The 14,180-nt window shown below is 42.5% G+C and overlaps 2 protein-coding genes across 66 annotated transcripts in view; one reads left to right on the top strand and one right to left on the bottom strand.

Annotated features, from left to right (window-relative positions):
• NCOA3 (nuclear receptor coactivator 3) overlaps window positions 1-8,956 on the top strand; it is a 147,191-nt gene extending 138,235 nt beyond the window's left edge. For 9 of the 50 annotated variants that reach the window (XM_078371862.1, XM_078371861.1, XM_054255431.2 and 6 more), the window contains 5 exons: window positions 1,080-1,199; window positions 3,106-3,379; window positions 4,611-4,785; window positions 5,133-5,274; window positions 5,543-8,956. In XM_078371862.1, coding sequence (XP_078227988.1) covers window positions 1,080-1,199; window positions 3,106-3,379; window positions 4,611-4,785; window positions 5,133-5,274; window positions 5,543-5,554 — 723 coding nt within the window. In that variant the 3' untranslated portion in view covers window positions 5,555-8,956. The remainder of the gene's footprint in view (window positions 1-1,079; window positions 1,200-3,105; window positions 3,380-4,610; window positions 4,786-5,132; window positions 5,275-5,542) is intronic. The other 41 variants (XM_078371870.1, XM_078371872.1, XM_078371869.1 and 38 more) reach the window with 20 other exon arrangements.
• An 803-nt stretch (window positions 8,957-9,759) lies between these two features.
• Window positions 9,760-14,180, bottom strand: part of SULF2 (sulfatase 2) — a 125,389-nt gene continuing 120,968 nt past the window's right edge. For all 16 annotated transcript variants that reach the window (XM_008996099.4, XM_035298850.3, XM_054255438.2 and 13 more), the window contains exons 18-21: window positions 12,718-12,841; window positions 11,757-11,790; window positions 11,465-11,518; window positions 9,760-10,449 (exon numbers count right to left, since the gene is read on the bottom strand). In XM_008996099.4, the coding sequence (XP_008994347.4) occupies window positions 10,419-10,449; window positions 11,465-11,518; window positions 11,757-11,790; window positions 12,718-12,841 (243 nt within the window). In that variant the 3' untranslated portion in view covers window positions 9,760-10,418. The remainder of the gene's footprint in view (window positions 10,450-11,464; window positions 11,519-11,756; window positions 11,791-12,717; window positions 12,842-14,180) is intronic.

The following is a 14,180-nucleotide window of genomic DNA, read 5'->3' on the forward strand; positions in this document are numbered from 1 at the left end:
GAGGTTTTTTTTTTTTTTTTTTTTTGAGGTGGAGTCTTGCTCAGTTGCCCAGGCTGGAGTGCAGATCTCGGCTCACTGCAGCCTCCATGTCCTGGATTCAAGTGATTCTTGTGCATCAGCCTCCCGAATAGCTGGGATTACTGGCATGTGCCGCTAGTTGTTGTATTTTTAGTAGAGACAGGGTTTCACCATGTTGGCCAGGCTGGTCTCAACTCCTGACCTCAGGATCCTCCTGCCTCAGCCTCCCAAAGTGCCGGGATTACAGGCGTGAGCCACTGTGTGCAGCCAAATGCCTGAGTTTGGAATCCAAAGATCCAGAGACTCTCCATTGAATAAATATTCCAAAAAAGTCAGTTTAGGTACTCAGAAAACCTGTGTTAATGGGTTCATTTTACTTTTTGCTGTTTCTTTTCACTCAAAGTCATTTAGGGAAAGCTAATGGAGGAAGCAGATTATTCAGAATTACTCTGATCAAGTAAAAGCTATTTCCCCCTGTGCCTGAATAATCCCAGAGAAAGCCTGGCTTTAAAATCTTTTGAGCTTCTGTTGTATGTGTGTATATATGTATATATAATTTATTATTTTTTGATACAGGGTCTCAGGGTGGAATGCAGTGGGGCAGTCACAGCTCACTGCAGCCTCAACCTCCCAGGCTCGGGTGATCTCCTCACCTCAGCCTCCCAGGTAGCTGGGACTACAGGAGCATGCCACCACTCTTGGCTAATTCTTTGTGTTTTTTGTAGAGATGGGATTCACCATGTTGCCCAGTCTGGTCTCAGACTCTTGGGCTCAGGTGATCTACCCACCTCAGCCTCTCAAAGTGCTGGAATGACAGGTGTGAAGGTACTGTTTAAGATGCAAAATTTCACTTTATTCTCCCAATGCCAAACAATAGCCCTTCTTATGCTAGCCAAAGACGTTTTAACATGGACCTTTATGCAGTGTGAAAGTACTGGTTTAGTTTAGATGTGACTTAGCCAGGTTATTGTGTTTGGAGATATCATTACCTCATTGGCTGGTGTTGAGGGTTTGGAAAGCTGTTTTGGCAGACTGACATGCTCTACTTGCATTCTGACCAGCTTGTCTCACCTCAGTTTTTGAATCAGAGCCGACAGGCACTTGAATTGAAAATGGAAAACCCGACTGCTGGTGGTGCTGCGGTGATGAGGCCTATGATGCAGCCCCAGGTGAGCTCCCAGGTGAGGATGATGAGCCTCTCCACATACATTGCTCTGTGCCCAGCACAGGGCTTGGCCTGTCGTTGGCTCTCAGTAAATGTGTGTTAAACAAATGAAGGTAATTCTGAATTTCTTACATAAGAAAGCAGTTGCTTTAAAGATTTTTCAGCTCTTCCATTCTTCTCTCTGGCTGGTGACTGGGAGGAATCAGAGAAGGGAGAGGTTTCTTTATTAAAACCATTGATTAGTGTTTTTTAAATTGGTTCCCCTTGTGATTAGTTGCTATCACTTGGCTTTTTAGGAATTTAAAATAATAAATCTGTAAATGTTCCTCTGTTCCTGGATTATGAAACAACATGCTCACTGGGTAACACTCTGAGATTATGAAGAAGAAAATAAAGAATACATAATCATGTTCTTAGTGATAGCCTCTGAGATGACCTGTTTCCTGAAGTAGAATATTAAAATTCCTTTCCACTTCCAGCCAGTGGTGGAGATAGTACTGAGGGGTTTTCTTAATGTGCATGAGGCAGATGACCACACAGCAATCCTCTCCTGTGATTCAAAATATTGTTTGTAATTGTTTTTTTAAAAATTAACAACTGTGAAATGCTTGATTTTCATTGTCTTATGCTTATTTGGAAGTACTGATATTTATATGATCTTGATAATAAAATATCTTCGTCAGCTGAGCTAGAATGCCCTACAAAAAGAAGGTAAAAGTTTGCTCTTTGGAGATGATCCACAGCTGGTGGAGCCCAGTATAGTTTCTTTGCTGTACTTTGGTTACGTCACCTTCTGAACCTCCAGACAGCTTCTCCTTGCCCCTCTTTCTGAAAGTTTAAAGAAAGTGCAAGATTTTCAGAGGTGGACCCTTGCTTATCTGAGTATAACCTCATCTTTTTTATTTTTTGGCTTCTTTCATCTCTCCACCACCCCAACACACTGAATCCTCATTTTCCTATATTTTTCTTTCATAGTTATTTGTCCTCAGATTCCACCCCTAAATGTTCTCTAACTTCATGCAGTGTTTCTAGCCATGTTAAAGCTTGACAGTGTGTTATCTTTTGTCTTCTAATCTTAAATAATTTTCAGGTACCTCTTCTTCAGTTCTTCCCCTCCCCCTGCAATAGCCAGAAAGCTTTTTTTTTTTTAATTTATTTTTTTTAATTTTAAAAAGACAGTCTCTTGTCCAGGCTGGAGTGCAGTGGCACGATCTCGGCTCACTGTAGCTTCCACTCCCTAGGTCCAAGGGATTCTCCTGCCTTAACCTCCTGAGTAGCTGAGATTATAGACACTTCTGCAATCCCACCACACCTGGCTTGTTTTTATATTTTTAGTAGCGACAGGGGTTTCACCATTTTGGCCAGGCTGGTCTCAAACCTCCTGACCAAGTGATCTGCCCGCCCCTCGGCCTCCCAAATTGCTGGGATTACAGGTGTGAGCTACCTCACCTGGTCAGAAAGCTTTTATGTAAAGAATTGTATATTTTGGCCGGTGCAGTGGCTCACGCCTGTAATCCTAGCACTTTGGGAGGCTGAGGCGGGCGAATCACCTCAGGTTCGGAGTTTGAGACCAGTCTGGCTAACATGGCGAAGCACCATCTCTACTAAAAATACAAAAATGAGCCGGGAGTGTTGGTGCATGCCTGTAATCCCAGCTACTTGGGAGGCTGAGGCAGGAAAATCACTTGAATGCAGGAGACGAAGGTTGCAGTGAGCTGAGATCGTGCCACAGTACTCCAGCCTGGGCAACACAGTGAGACCCTGTTTAAAAAAAAATTTTTTTTTTTCTTTCCCTTTGTGGAAAAAAAAAAGGCACTGGGTGTTTTGTCTTACACCTCGTGGTATTGTGGGAGTACTACATGCATTTAACTGGCAGGTTCTTGCTATATGTATATGTAATTGCACTCTTCCTTGGGTATTAGCAGGGTTTTCTTAATGCCCAAATGGTTGCCCAACGCAGCAGAGAGCTGCTAAGTCATCACTTCCGACAACAGAGGGTGGCTATGATGATGCAGCAGCAGCAGCAGCAGCAGCAACAACAACAGCAGCAACAGCAGCAGCAGCAGCAGCAGCAGCAAACCCAGGCCTTCAGCCCACCTCCTAATGTGACTGCTTCCCCCAGCATGGATGGGCTTTTGGCTGGACCTGCAATGCCACAAGCTCCACCACAGCAGTTTACATATCAACCAAATTATGGTAAATCTGATAGTGAAAATATGGCTTCCCTAAGTTAACATTACTAAGGACATAAGCTTCACTACATCTGTTGAACATGACAAACAAAAATACTATTCACTCCCTGTTTACTTCACAAGAAAAACCAAATTAATTTAAACTATTGGAAAACAAAGATGCTGTAGCACACAGGTAATTGAGGCAGGTGTGTCCTGCCATAGTTGAGTATTTTTTTCAGTCCCACTTTTTTTTTTTGGAGATGGAGTTTCGCTCTTGTTGTCCAGGCTGGAGTGCAATGTTGCGATCTCAGCTCACTGCACCTCAATTTTTTTTTTTTTTTTTTTTTTTTTTTTTTGAGATGGAGTTTCGCTCTTGTTACCCAGGCTGGAGTGCAATGGCGCTATCTCGGCTCACGGCAACCTCCGCCTCCTGGGTTCAAACAATTCTCCTGCCTCAGCCTCCTGAGTAACTGGGATTACAGGCGCGCGCCACCATGCCCAGCTAATTTTTTGTAGTTTTAGTAGAGATGGGGTCTCACCAAGTTGACCAGGATGGTCTCGATCTCTTGACCTCATGATCCACCTGCCTCAGCCTCCCAAAGTGTTGGGATTACAGGAGTGAGCCACTGCGCCCAGGCAGTCCCACTTATTAAGAGTCTCCAAACTCTTAATTTGGAAGAAACACAGCAGAACTGTTCCCTTGCTCCTTCATATATGTTCCAGTATAGTAGAATTCTCTAATCTCTGAATGCTTGGTCAAGTCAGTGAGAGGAATATATTTTGTGGGCTTTTAAGTTGATTTTCTTGGTGACTTGGATTTATTAATTACAGTAATGCAGATACCTCTTCAGTTCAGCCTTTGGAAGGTTCCAGGAACATGGTGGGGATAAAGGTGTCTATTGGGGAGCCCTGTCCTCTGAAGATTATAACTCCCCTATACTTTAAAGAGGGACAGAATGATGTGAGCTGAGTGATAAGGAGTCTCTTTTCTACAGAAAGCCCATTGAAGCAAGTAACCGTTCAGTGATCTAGATATGGTGCTCCTTTCTGTAGTAAGCCTGTTACTCTAGTTGTCATCTTGGTGAGAATCTAGAATAACTTGGGGGGCAGCATCTTACAGTACTCTGTATCTTATACTTACCACTTCCCTCCACTCCCCTTAAAAAAAAAAAAAAAAAGTTACTGCAGAAATCTGATATTTTAAGGAGAAGACATTTGGGCATTTTTATTTCTTTTTTCTTTGTTTTTGTAAGGAATGGGACAACAACCAGATCCAGCCTTTGGTCGAGTGTCTAGTCCTCCCAATGCAATGATGTCGTCAAGAATGGGTCCCTCCCAGAATCCCATGATGCAACACCCCCAGGCTGCATCCATGTATCAGTCCTCAGAAATGAAGGGCTGGCCTTCAGGAAGTTTGGCCAGGAACAGGTAAAGAACAGTGACTTCTAAAGTGAGTCACATCCTAGTCCCAGAAGTCCAAGAACTACTGTATTTTTCAGTCAAGCTTTTTTGGATGGAGAGATTGAAAGGACTGGGTTCATATTAGATGTGTTCTTTGGCTTGTCCATTTTGAGAGTCCTTCATACCCTTCATGTATCTATTAGGGTATTGAGTACAGAAAGCTGTGAAAAATGGATCACAGGCTGTCAGGGAGTTTTCTCTCTGACATTCCCAGCTTAAGTATAGCAATGTTTGGCACAATTGTGATAGTTTCTGTGGGCATGCCCTTTGTCGCCAAAATGCCTTCCAGAGGTAACATTACAGTTTCTTCACAGCTCCTTTTCCCAGCAGCAGTTTGCCCACCAGGGGAATCCTGCAATGTATAGTATGGTGCACGTGAACGGCAGCAGCAGCCACATGGGGCCAATGAACATGAACCCCATGCCCATGTCTGGCATGCCTATGGGTCCTGATCAGGTATGGGGTCTGTTCCTTACCATTTTCAAAAAGTTTGTCTTGTTCTGTGGTTAGAACCAAAGCCTCAGCTATAATCAAAAGGTCCTAGGTATATTTTAACTTGAATGTATAACTTAAAACTACAGTAATTAAAAAAACCCATGGGCCATTAGATACTTTTGGTAATATGGGATCTAAGGAACCTGAAAAACCATGAATGTGGACATGGACATTTTTTTGTTGTGCAAAGCATGTGTTTAAAACTCAGCTTTTTTCTGGTTGCTAACAGAAATACTGCTGACATCTCTGCACCAGGACTTCTAAGGAAACCACTGTACAAATGACACTGCACTAGGATTTTTGGGAAGATACCATGTTCCGGGCATCCATTTTTGAAGAAAGCTCTGTCAAGGGCATTTTAACTGATGTCATTTGAGCAGGACTGGATTTTAAGCCGAACTGCAATATCTACCTATTTCCCCCTGCCCTCCTATGTATTATGGTGTTCAAAACAGAAATGTTTTTGGCATTCCACCTCCTAGGGATATAATTCTGGAAATGTGGCGTGTTACTGATCATAAAAGTTTTGTCACTTTTTTCTGCCTTGCTAGCCAAAGTCTTTTAAATCCATGTAGGTGGGTCAGAGAACACTGGAAGAATCTCGAGAGATGAGAACATCTGCTTTTGCTAGTTGCAGTACTGGACTAAGAGCACAGTCCCAGCCTTCAAGTGTTTTTGTCACTACCAAGTAGTTCTGTTGACCCTTTGTCCAGTGGAATTGGTGATTCTGAATTGTCCTTCCCTGATGCTGTTGAGTTGCTCTTTCCCTATTATTTGTTGTCCTAGGCTTTCTCCTAATGGTTTTCATTTACCGCTCATGTCCTGTAATACTTCACCTCCAGGAACTGTCATTGATGTCCAATGGCTTTGCAGAAGGGAAAATGAGATGACAGTATTAATTGCAGCAGAAGCAAACTTTTCACATGCTAATGTGCAGCGGAGTGCACTTTATTTAAAAAGTAATGGATAAATGCAATGTTCTTGAGGTCTTGAGGGAATAGTGAAACACATTCCTGGTTTTTGCCTACACTTATGTGTTGGACAAGAACTATGAATTTTTTTTTAAGTACTGGTGTTACCCTTTGCCTATATGGTAGAGCAATAATGCTATTTGAAAATAAACTTCTGAAAACCCAAGGCCAGGTACTGCATTCTGAATCAGAATCTCGCAGTGTTTCTGTGAATAGATTTTTTTTGGTGTGTGTAAATACGACCTTTAAGATACTGTATTATGTAAAATATGTATATACCTTTTTTGTAGGTCACAACTCATTTTTACAGAGTTTGTGAAGCAAAATATTTAACATTGTTGATTTCAGTAAGCTGTGTGGTGAGGCTACCAATGGAAGAGACATCCTTTGACTTTCGTGGCCTGGGGGAGGGATGGTGCTCCACAGCTTTTCCTTCCCCAGCCCCCAGCCTTAGATGTCTCACTCTTTCAATCTCTTCATATAAATCCTTTTTAAAGAGATTTGTTTAGATGTAGGCATTTAAATTTTTAAAAAATTCCTCTACCAGAACTAAGCACTTTGTTAATTTGGGGGGAAAGAATAGATACAGGGAAATAAAAAAAGAAAAGGTATCAGGAATTCAAAAAAATTAAGCAATTTGATTGAAAAGAAAATCTTTTGGATTTTAAGCAGTCCGTAAGTTAAATAGCAGCAATTCATGGGATTTGTTTGTGTGTGTTCAGTTATATTACCTTTTCATCCCCTTTAGGAGTGTTCTTGGATTTTGGTTTCTAAGATCTGAATCCCACACAGAGATCTCCAGTAGAATCTTGGTGTGGGTTCTGGTGTCTGCTCAGCTGTCCCTCATTCTACTAATGTGATACTTTCATAATATCCCTGTGAATTAGAATAGGGTCACTGTTATTTCTTAAGGAACTCAGTACCCAGAACAGTCGGTTTTACTGTGATTGAGAGCCACAGTCTAATTGAGTACCTTTTAAACCCCTCCCTCTTCTGCCCCAGGCCACTTTCTGCTCTTGCCTCCCTTTGACACCTATTTTAGTCAGTTGGGAGTAAGGGAAAAACCAAATTTAATTCCCTTTATCTGGGGTACTTCATTTGGTTCGAATAGTTGAAGGAACTGGGTTTTTGAATGTCTATGAATTTCAAAGGTCTCTGCTAGCCTTGGTGTCATTTTCTAGCAATAACTGAGAGCCATTAATTTTTTAAAAAAATTTCCACGTTTAGCCAGTCTTTCTAGATGTCTCTGAAGGTAAGATCATTTAATATCTTTGATATGCTTACAAATAAGTGAATCCTGGTATTTCCAGACCCACCACTAGAGTGGATTTTCAAAACAGTGTAGACAATTATGAGTTTGCCTTCTTCCCCCCACCAAGTTCAAACTATATCTAAGAGTGTAAATCCCAAAACTTTCATGGTAGTGGCCTGCGATTTCTAGATGGTATGTGCTCCTGTGTGGAGACAGGCACAGCCGAGTTAGTCTGTCTCATGTATTTCAGCTCAATTGTGTCTGAACCTTCTTTAAGTTATGTGTGTGGGGAGAAATAGAGTGGTGCTCTTACCTTTCTTGACTATAAAAAATTCTTTCCTTAAACCTGGCTCCAGGCTTACTGGAAGGCAGCACTCCCTTTTTTATATAGTGGAAAAATGAAGTTTATTATAAGTTTTTATATTTTCTACTTGTTCATTTGATTGGTGCAAACTCAAGATTTTGATTTCTTTTACTAGGTGCAGTCTTTGAGATAATTTGTTTTTACCTGTATTGCCCTTTACCTTTTTTAGATAATTCTTTGTACTCCTGCTGTCTACCTCTCTTCACACCCCTGCACCCCCCATTTTTTCAAACCTTGGTATCTGTTCTTTTCATCTGCTTTTAGAATGTGGGATATTTCCAGTACCTACTTTTTTTTTTGCTGAATCCAAAGATATATAAATAAAATATATATTTTATAAAGATCAGAATGATATAAAGGAGATACATGTTTCTTCCTTTAAAAAATAAATGGAAGTTACATTGTTGATGTTCATATTATGATGCCACTTTGCTAAACTACATCTGGATTGAAAGGTGTACATATCAACAACAGTGCTACTTAGTTTATCAGTATTTAATAGCTAAGGTGAGTTGGGGGGTGTCTGTATTAGGGGTCGGGTATTACAGAAGATAATTGGCTTGATGTCCTAAAAGTTCTTTGGTCCAGAGGTAGAGGCAGCTGAAGGTGAACAGAATGGATTGCTGGTTACATGTGTAACTGCCCAGTTCCTTTTTATTTGCAGAAGCTGTGAGTTTTGTTCACAATTAGGAGGTTCATAAGAGCAAAACCTCAAGGATTGATGTAATCAGAGGAACAAGAGTTGTCTTCAACTCCAAGGCACACTTGTTGATACAGACGAGCAGGGTGTTTTCTCTCCCTCTAATACATGGAATTTCAAAGAAGATGGAAATGTCATTCTGAGAGCAATATTTAAATTCTCAGGAATTGACTTAGACTCTTGAGAATGAATTCAGTTTCAATCATCAAGTTTACATTGTGTTACTTTAAAAAAAAAAAAAATTCTTTATCCTGCAAAGAATCGAAACCACATGAATGACTTATGGGGGATGGTAAGCTTCGACTGCTTTGCTGACCATTTTGGATGTCATTGTAAATAAAGGTTTCTATTTAAAATTGGAGCCTAAAGAGCATTTTTTAAAAAATATCCCTGTTGGATTAAGGGTAAAACAGGTTAAGGAAGCCTGTTTCAAATAATGGTAACATACGTTTGAGAGGTTAAAAGCACAGCTTAGGGCGCTGCTAGGGAGTGTTGGCCTAATGTGGGGCATTGAAAAAAATGTGAGTACTTTGGGGATTATCATCTGTCATGTATTAATGAGAAATGGGTTGCACTGGTGGTAGTTTCTACTTTCCCCATTCTGGAAATCTGACAACTACTTGTATCAGGTTACGCTACCTGATACACAAAGAAGGGTTGGCTAAGGTGAATTGCTTTGCAATTAATATTTTTTTAAAAAGTCCCAAAGTTGCCGGTATGAGACTTACCTGTGAAGTCCCTTGAAATATGGTAGACTTTAGTCATTAATCTACAACCATCTACTCCGCTTTTAAAAAAATGTTCTAAACCCAAGGCATTTTCTTCCAAAAAAGGTGTTGACTGGCAGTATCTTGAATACTTAAAAAAAAAAAAAAAAAAAAAAAAAAAAAACACACACACCAAAAACTCCCAAGAAATGGCCTTTTACAAAATGTCAAAGGTTTCTTCATACCAACTGCTGGTCATTGGCTGGAGTTTTGAACATTGTATGACAATACTTACACTACAAATTTTTTTTTTTACAAATACAGTTTCATCAAAACTTGGGACATACATCAACTTCAGTACCTTAAAAAAACATCAGTTCTGGAACATAACAAAGAAATACTAGGAGAAATGGTATCTGAACAGGAACAGAAATGTCCACAACTGCGAGGGATTTTCTTTTACACTGGCCACAGAGCGTTTATTGACACCACCACTCCTGAAAATTGGGATTTCTTATTAGGTTCCCCTAAAAGTTCCCATGTTGGTTACATGTAAATAGTCACATATATACAGTGAAGGCAGCTTCTTCAGAGGCAACCAGGGTTTATAGTGCTAAGTGTCATCTCTTTTGTGCTACTGACTCACTGTCAGACTCTCTGCACTGTTCTCAGCCTCTCCACGTTGCCTCTGTCCTGCGTCTTAGTTCCTTCTTTGTGATAAACCCAAAGAATAAGAGGATTTAGAACAGGACTGTTTTTCCCCTATGATTTAAAAATTCCAATTTCCAAGGAAATCTCTCACTGTCTTCATTTTCTTTTGTGAGCTTCTAGGGGAAGGTTAGTGGTGACTTTTTGATAGGAAAAAATGCATTTTGTGCAGCTGGTGAGGTATAATCCAAAGCAAAAACAGGGGCAAAAATAGACTTCCTGACGTTCTCTCTGCTCCTGCTGGTTATCCTCCAGAATCTGTCATGTTGGCTGAGAGTGAGTGCTTGCTTTCTCAGGCCTCCTGACCAACAGCAGAGGCCTGCTGGAAATCACCCACATGTTTTTTCGTTGCCTGTGCAGTCAGGTGGCGCCTCTGTTTTTGGAGGTCCACCTCTGTTGTTTCTTAACCTTCCCAGCCTTCCCACAGTCGTCCCCTGAAGAACAAACAAACTCATCTTAGCATTTAGTTACCATCGTCTTTAGCATGACTTCCTAATCAGTGCTATAGATGAGGAAGCTTTGCTTCAAGGATGTGGCTGCTGAGAATGAATATTTCTAGGTTACTAAGAAAGTGATTGCTACCACCCAATCATCTCAGTTTTTGGTAGTTTACTTAAATATTCAATGCCTGGCAAGAATGGCATTGAAGGATCTATTAGAATAGTGGCTAAGGAGGTTGTGATATGTAAAGATTCTGTACCTTAATTCTAGAAGTACCAGAGAAAGCCTTAGCTGGCCTGTTAACTCATGTCCTGTGAAAGCCACATAGGTTTATCTGCACATCAAGGAAGAAATGAGTAGACCGGAGGTTGCAAACAGCAGCTCACCAAGGGGGACTGTTTGTCCACATGGTTAACTTAATGTCAAATTAGATGACCATGTTAAAGAGTTCTCACACATACCTGCACCTTTGGATGTGCTTGATGAATGAGAAAATCTTGCAAACCTCAGCCCATTCCTGCAGGGAACAAACTGGCCTGCTCCCTTAGAATAGAGGTGACCTTTCCAGGTTGCCAGTCTCTTAGTGCCTGCCAGCCTCCAATGGCACTGGAGTGAGAGTTTGTAGCCTGGGCTTTCTGGAAACCATTTAATGAGGCCATCCTACCGCTGATGTTGTGTACCAGTTAGCACTTTTGCAGCCATAGCCTTCAAGATGCCTGGCAATTTATAATATTTAAATGCTTCTCAACTCTAAGTAACAGCTCGAGTTTCCCAAACACAGACTATAGTGAGAACAGTAGTGTACTGGACAAGGCATTGATCTAAAACCCGAAATGGATTCACGTGTTTTCTTAGGGAAAGACTTACATTAGTACTCCTCCCCCCACCACCCTCATCATGGGAACAAATGAAGGGTGATAAGTAGAAATGGCATGCATGTAGAATAGCATTGGCAAAATGAAGCAGTCAGAACCAGATCTCTATTTGTAAGCCGGTTCCTCAACTCACAGTGATCTGGAAGAAGGTCTTCTCATTCCTGGCCACTTCCGACGCTGAACCATCCTAAGTTTTCAAGTGTCAAAAGGAGAATGAATGAAAAAACCATCACCAAGAAAGAAAAAGTTGTCCCCAAAGAACTATACAAAGAAAGTTTCCTAGGTGACAGCTATCTTTGGTGCATGATCCTGGGCAGACCAGAGGAAGGGAAGTTTCTCAACAGGTGCAGCCTCACAGAAATGAGACCGAAGGATGGGCCAAGATGTAAGAACTTGGTTTAGGCTTTAATAATAAAATGAAATACCTGTATTGCTCGTAGCCTCTTCTACCTTTAAGTCCTAATTGAAGGAGAAAATGAAAAAACAGGAGCAGATAGTTTAGGCAAAACCACCCAAAAAACCAGAAAACCATCTTCGGCTTTTTTGTCACAGTCCCATGACGTTGATGGTGTTCCCTATTCAGAGTAGACTGAATTACGACGGAACTCCACCTGAAGTCTTCCTAGCATTGCCCACAATCTGGGGTCACCCTATGAGTTTCAGGACCCTGATGGCTTCATTCATTGTTGACCATAGTCATGGTGAGGGAGGTGGACATGGGCCTGAACGTCTATGCTCCAGGTGACAGAAAGCCCAGAGCCCTGACAAGTGCAGGAGGGAGTTCCCTCCTCCCTGGGAGGGTTTCCTGAGGATGGGGCAGGATCAAGTGCGTGGGCTCTGGAGTCAGCCCACCTTGTTCACTTTACTCCTCCATAAAATGATAGGACGACTCACTTCAAAGACTTATCAGATAAACACTCAGCACAGAGCTGGGCACACAACAAACATCTGGCTCTATTTAATGGGGCCCTTGCCCAGTCATATTGGATGATACCATCCGGTTAGACTGTCCAGACAAGCAAGACTGCTCTTCCTAGGAGAACGCCAGCTCCACCTGAATCAGGGAGGTCGGGGTCACCTTCAGTTAACATGGGTTCAGGTGTAAGTCCTCAGTAAATGTTTGTTGAATGCAGCATGAGTGAACAAAAGGGAGAAAATGAAATGAGAGGGAAATCCATGTGCCTCCTGGGCCGGTGGTGCAGGCGTTCCTCTTTCAGGAAGCACAGCTTGTCAAAGGCCATCTGGCTGCTATGGACAGGGGCGCCCATGTCTTGTCTGGATCTGTATCACCTCCCAAAGCCTAGGCATTTCGGGCTCATTTTTGGGGTAGACACCACCTCCTGAGTCCCTGCTCTCCACAGGCCCCATGTTGGGGTGCCTACTTACCCAGGTCCATGTCTCGAGTCCAGGGGTTACACTGCTTGTAACCCTTGCAGCTCCTCAGCCCCATGAGCTGTATGTGTAGCTGGTTGAGGACGCCCCTGTCCAGCGTGTTCACTGAGTTCATCAGCTGGTTGCAAAAAGGGTAGTTTGTCAACAAGATAAGTACAGGGACCCACCCCGACACCCGCCTTCGTTCTACCAACATGGGGACATATTTCAGGCAGGCTGCGGGTGGAAGGTGATATGGGCTGGTGACCTGCTTATTCCCACCTCAGCTTCTCCAGGAGCCAGAGTTTGGAAGAGTTAGGTGATTTTCTTTTTTTTGCTTCTAGTCTCACCAGGGTCTCTCTTAATGAGAATGAAAACTCAGGAGAATAAAAACAATGTCTATGTATTTAATGTTGGAATTCTGCAGCCACTGGTCAGGAAACTTCCCATGTTGGAAAGAAAGCCTTCCAAGTCTTGGGTTTATCAGCAGCCTTTATCGAAGCCCCCCAGCTCCTCTTGATCGAAAAGCAGCCATTTGGTGAATAGACGTGTAAGTGGCCTGGGTTCTTGGGTAGTAGTCTGGGAGCTACTGGTGACCAACTTACCCCTTTGGTTAAAGTATGAGGGTGAACCTATCTAAGGAGAAAGACTGGAAGCCTATATGGTAATTAAAGCATTTGAGCTGCTGACATTTAAAAATCAGATTTTGTTTTAAAAAAGTTATTTCAGGCTTTTCTTGAAAGGTTGAAGGCTGGACAATCCCAAAGCCACAGTGCAGGGAAGCTCTGGTGCTGCTGCTCAGTAGTGAAGGCCCCTATAGCCTCACATGCTCCGGCCAGCAGATGCCCCACTGTGCGTTTTGGTTGGGACAGAGCCTGTCACCCAGGCTGGAGCACAATGGCATGATCTTGGCTGACCACAACCTCCGCCTCCTGGGTTCAAGTGATTCTCCTGCCTCAGCTTCCCAAGTAGCTGGGATTACAGGCATGCACGATCACACCCAGCTAATTTTTTTTTGTATTTTTAGTAGAGACGGGGTTTCTCCATGTTGGTCAGGCTAATCTCGAGCTCCTGAAATGAGGTGATCTGCCTGTCTCTGCCTTGTGATTACAGGCGTGAGCCACTGCGCCTAGTCCCTTTTGGTCTTTCGTGTGGCCCTGGGCCACCCCAGTCGCCTGTGTGTTTAGATGGCTTACTGTACAGAAGCACTTAGCAGAGTGCATGGTGCCGTGTGTGACTGTTACATTATCTGCATGGTCTGTGCAGGCCCTGCAGTAGGTAACAGTTGGCCTGACCCTACAGCCTGACAGTTTCAGGAGTCGTCACAAATTCCTGCCAAGCCTGGTTGAATGCTGACATGTTAAGTTAGAGGGAAGAAGCTGCATATATTACACATGCAGCGTGATGGAGGCAAAAAAGGCTGAACACAGATTCCCCCAATCTCAGTGGCTTCTCAACTTACTCCCACTGGCTCAGGG

The sequence above is a fragment of the Callithrix jacchus genome, chromosome 5, assembly GCF_049354715.1.
Source record: "Callithrix jacchus isolate 240 chromosome 5, calJac240_pri, whole genome shotgun sequence".
Lineage (NCBI taxonomy): Eukaryota > Metazoa > Chordata > Mammalia > Primates > Cebidae > Callithrix > Callithrix jacchus.